At 46.1% G+C, this 4,816-nt stretch overlaps 1 protein-coding gene across 1 annotated transcript in view; it reads left to right on the forward strand.

The window, feature by feature from the left end:
- Positions 1–4,816, forward strand: part of B3GALTL (beta 1,3-galactosyltransferase-like) — a 100,907-nt gene that overhangs the window by 11,017 nt on the left and 85,074 nt on the right. The window contains exon 3 of the mRNA XM_010835910.1: positions 3,470–3,579. Within this exon, the coding sequence (XP_010834212.1) occupies positions 3,470–3,579 (110 nt within the window). The remainder of the gene's footprint in view (positions 1–3,469; positions 3,580–4,816) is intronic.

Raw genomic sequence — 4,816 nt, forward strand, 5'->3', positions numbered from 1 at the left:
TCACTGGGACCACCAGGGAAGCCCCACTGCTGTGTTTTAAAGGAAACGCAGAGAGCATCCTTCTCAGAAGCTCTCCCTGCCCTGGCTCCCTGCCTCCAGGCCCCCAGCGTCCCCGCCTGGCTCCCGACACGGAATGCTCCGTGTTGTCTTCTGAGCTGGACTGCTGTGCTGGAGCCGCGCTTGCTCCTTTGGTACCCTGGACTCTGTGCTAGGAGAGGCTCAGTGTTCGCTGAGTACACACAGCATGTGAGATCCAAGCGCGTGATAAAAGGAGGGGGAGTGAATACAAGTCGTGGCACAGGACCCAGGAGATGGAAAGGGGGAGAATTTGCTTCCTCTCTTTTTGCCAAGCGTCTTCCCCACGCGAAAGAACTGCTGTGTGTGCGAACCGTGGACACTTTGCTGATCTGGTAGAGGAGGTGGTGGGAGGTGATTCCTGCAGGGTTAACCTCTTGACAGGTGGAGCTGCTCTTTTAAAAAATTTATTGTGAATTATTTTGAACATACCAGGAACTACAAAGAGTCACATCCAGGTATCTACCTCCCAGATTAAGAGACAAAACATTGCTAACATGGCTGCAGCCTTTAAACCAGTATCTTGATTTTGGTGTTCATCACTCTCCTATAGTCTTTGTTTTTCCAAAAAATTTTTATTTTATTTTTGGCTGTGCTGGGTCTTTGTTGCTGTGTGGGCTTTTCTCTAGTTGCAGTGAGCGGGGGCTACTCCCTAGTGGTGTGCGAGCTTCTCGTTGCAGTGGCTTCTCTTGTCTTGGAGCTTGGGCTCTAGGGCTCACGGGCTTCGGTAGGTGCGGCTCCTGGGCCCTAGAGCACAGGCTCAGTAGTTGTGGCACACAGGTTTCGTTGCTCCGTGGCATGTGGGATCCTCCTGGAGCAGTGACCAAACCCACGTCTTCTGCCTTGGCAGGTGGTTCTTTACCACTGAGCCTCCAGGGAAGCTCTCCTGTCGTCATTGCTGCTTTCACGTCGGTTAGATCTGTGTGTACATGCGTATTGTATAGCATATATCCATTTTATATAGATTTATGTTTATAGTTTTGAAAACCATTGCTTTATGCCGTATAGTCATCACCTCCCGCATTTTTTTCAGTGTTCTGTCTGGAGGGTTCATCTCCAGCTTCCATCTGGATTGATCCATATACAGCTAGTTGATCTTTTCTTGCTGTGTGAATTCCACTGTGTAGTATTCCAGTTTGTATATTTTGTGAGTGTCTGGTTTGCTTCCAGCTTTTTTCTTTTCACACAGTGATGCTGCGGTGAGCACTCCTGTTAACATATACGAGGGCTTCTCAAGGATGACATACCAGTGAAGTTTCTGGGTCATTGCAGATGTGCGTCTTCAGCTTTATTACATTTTGCAGAAATTATTCTCTGAGGTTTATTGACTCCGTTCTTGAACAGAAATAAACCTTGTTTCATTCTGATAAGTGAGTTATGTTAATGTCTCAGATGTAGTGGATTGGAAGTTACATTTCAGCTGAAGTAGAAGACACTTATTTGAGCGTTATCTGTGTGTCTGATTTGTAGAGCCAGGATGCTGACTTGAAATAGAGATAGTACGTGGAAGGTTCGAATTTATATAAACTCCTACATAGAATTAGGTCACATTCAGCAGGTTGTTCAAAAAGCATGTTGGAACATTTTTAGGATTTGGATGGCTCACTGTGGGGCTGTTTGTTGTATGAATATTTGAGTGAGTGAATAAATGAACAGAACTGTAGAGCTCAACACAAGAATGGTAAAATACAGTGGAATAAATAGAAACCAAGTTAGTGTCCTTGAAAACAAAGAGTTAGTCACTCATTCGTGTCCAACTCTTTGCAACCCCATGGACTGTAGCCCGCCAGGCTCCTCTGTCCATGGGACTCTCCAGGCAAGAATACTGGAGTGGGTTGCCATGCCCTCCTCCAGGGGATCTTCCCGACCCAGGGATCAAACCTGTGTCTCGTTCATCTCCTGCATTGGCAGGCGGGTTCTTTACCACTAGCACCACCTGGGAGTCGAGGTGTTAAAGGGAAGAGCTCACAGTGTGGGGAGGGTCCCCATATTGGTTTATAGTCAACCTTGCCGGAGGCTGCAACTTTATGTGATGTCTGCCTTTAGCCAACACCCCTGTCTGGTGGCAGGGTCCTGGCACATCTGCAGTTTCTTTCTTTTATCACGAGCTCAGAACCTGGGCAGGCCTGACGTGCTTTCCCGATGTGGGGTCTGGGCCTCCCCCTCTGCAGGCGAGACCCTCCTCTGGTCCGAAGGGGTGACAGATCAGGGCTGCCTCCCTTCCAGCCCCAGTCAAGACCCTGACGACCCTGAACCCAGGCTTGACAGGCAGCTCATTCCCACTGCAGCCCTATGGCCCTGCGGTCGTGGGTGTTTTCCTGGAGACGAACTTCACCCTGGCCAGGTGCCCCCTGAGGTCCCTGCTGAGTGTCGCCTCGAGGGGCCGTCCAGAGCGCGCTTGCGGCCGAGTGTCAGTTTGCGCGGGGCTGCTGAAACAAGGTGCTGAAACAAGGTGACACATCTTCCACAGAGATGTGTCTCTGCGTTCTGGGGGGCGGGGGGTGGTTTCCTCTGAGGCCGCCCTCCTCAGCTTGAAGGTGGCCGTTTTCTCCCTGGGTCTTCACAGCAGCCTCCCTTTGTGTCTCTTGCCCAGATCGCCTCTTTTCATAAAGACACCAGGATATTGGGTTAGGGGCTTCCCTGGTGGCTCAGCTGGTAAAGAATCTGCCCTCAATGCAGGAGACCTGGGTTCAACCCCCTGGGTCAGGAAGATCCCCTGGAGGAGGAAATGGCAACCCACTCCAGTCTTCCTGGCCGGAGAATCCCCCGGATCAAAGATCCTGGTAGGTTACAGTCCTCTTTTAATAAAGGCACCAAGTATGTTGGGTGAAGACCTATACTAATGACCCTACATTAACTTGATTGCCTGTGTAAAGACCCGGTTCCCAATAAGGTCACGTTCTGAGGTCCTGGGGCTGAGGACACTTTATCCCGTGAAGCTTGGGGGTCGCAGTGCGACCCCTAACAGGGAGGCGCATTGTAGGATTCTGTGTAATTGTTAAAAGGTTTCTTGCAAACACAGTGGGTTTTCAGTGACTGGGGAGGTGCGTGTTCTAGACATTTTCATACTTTCTCACATTTACATTTGCATACTTTGTGACAGATGCAGGAACAAATTCACAGTTTGTTACCAGACTGGGTCTAGTACAGCCAGCGTATTTACTTGCTAACTTCTAGGAAGGAAGTTGTAGAGATGAGTTTAAAAAGAGAGATTTTGTCACTAGAATTACATATAAATTGATTTTTTTTCCCCTAAGAGTTTATTGCCTGAAGGCATGCCTTGTGACTGTTTTTTTCCTTTTCTTTTCGTTTTGATTTGTTTTCAAGTTTATTTCAGTTGTTGTTTTAAAAGAAAAAAAAAAAAAAACCTGAACAAATTTTTTTGTTGTTCTAGATTTAAAAGAAATTGTATTTGTCATCCAGAGTCAAAGTAATTCTTTTCATGTGAAGAAGGCAGAACAGTTAAAACAAAGCATCCTAAAGCAATCTGCAGATCTTACACAGGTACGTAAAGATGACTTGGGATGTCTGAATTTTTTCTTGATACGTTTATGTTTTCCAAAGCTCTTGGTCCATAGAGAGTCAGTTCTATTTAGATAGAATACATCTTCTGGCTTGTTTTGCTGGCTTAATATGGACTATCTATTGTTTAAAATGCTCTAGTTAATTTCAAATGCTCTAAGTATCATGTTCTAAATTATTATATACATATTTTAACAAACATGTAAAAATGTATAGGACTAGCATGGTTTTATCATAAAATATGACAGAAAAAAGTGGAAGAAATAACTTTTTAAAGGCGGAGCTTAAAATAGCAAAGATAATTAATGTTCGAAATTTTGGTGACAGGTTCTAAGGCAGTTTTTATGTTGAAATAACATTTTCATTAACCTTTGTGCAGTGGTGCTTCTATGAGTTTCTTAATCTGTTTTTTGATTGGATATTATTAACTGAACTTCTGATTTGATTTATAATGTAATATCCGAGGAGGATTATGGAGAGAAAGATTGACACATCCAGGTTTACTTTAATAAAGTTTAAAATAAGCGTGAACTGAATTTAAATCTGCTCTGCATATTGTGGGAGGTTTGGGGCAAAGGAAGATCTACCCACGCATGCAGCCATATAGAAGCATTCCTCCTTAGCCAAGCAGAGACAGTCCCCCCAGCCCAGTACACTGCATGGCTGTGGCCTTGGCCTTCAAGACAGAAGTGCTTGTCTGGAGGTAAAAGCCATCAGAGTTCTTCGACCAGAGACCTGTGTGTTTGGCGGATGGCTTGCTTTCTGTTGGTGGGAGCGTGGAAGTAAAGGGTTGGAAATAACAATGGAAAAGTGAACAACCTTAATGGTGTTCAATGTCAGGGCACTGCTGGCAGTGAGGTTTATTGTGTTTGCTCTTTAAATGCTGTGTGTGAGAAATTCATCCGACCTCCCCATGTCCCCACAAGGACAGATCCTGGTTCCTCTCCTTGGAGCATCAGCACTTCTCAAGAGACAGGAAGAGATTGCAGGCTGTAGACAAGTGGGTTTTTTTTGCTTGGGGTGGGGCAGTAATTAGAGATAGAGGCTTGATTAAAGTTCTCTTTTGTCTGGGCTTCCCCTATGGCTCAGCTGGTAAAGAATCTGCCCTCAATGCGGGAGACCTGGATTCGATCCCTGGGTTGGGAAGATGCCCTGGAGAAGGGAAAGGCTACCCACTCCAGTATTCTTGCCTGGAGAATCCCATGGACTATGGGGTTGC

Source organism: Bison bison, unplaced genomic scaffold (assembly GCF_000754665.1).
Source record: "Bison bison bison isolate TAMUID 2011002044 unplaced genomic scaffold, Bison_UMD1.0 scf7180017864056, whole genome shotgun sequence".
NCBI classification, from domain to species: Eukaryota; Metazoa; Chordata; class Mammalia; order Artiodactyla; family Bovidae; genus Bison; species Bison bison.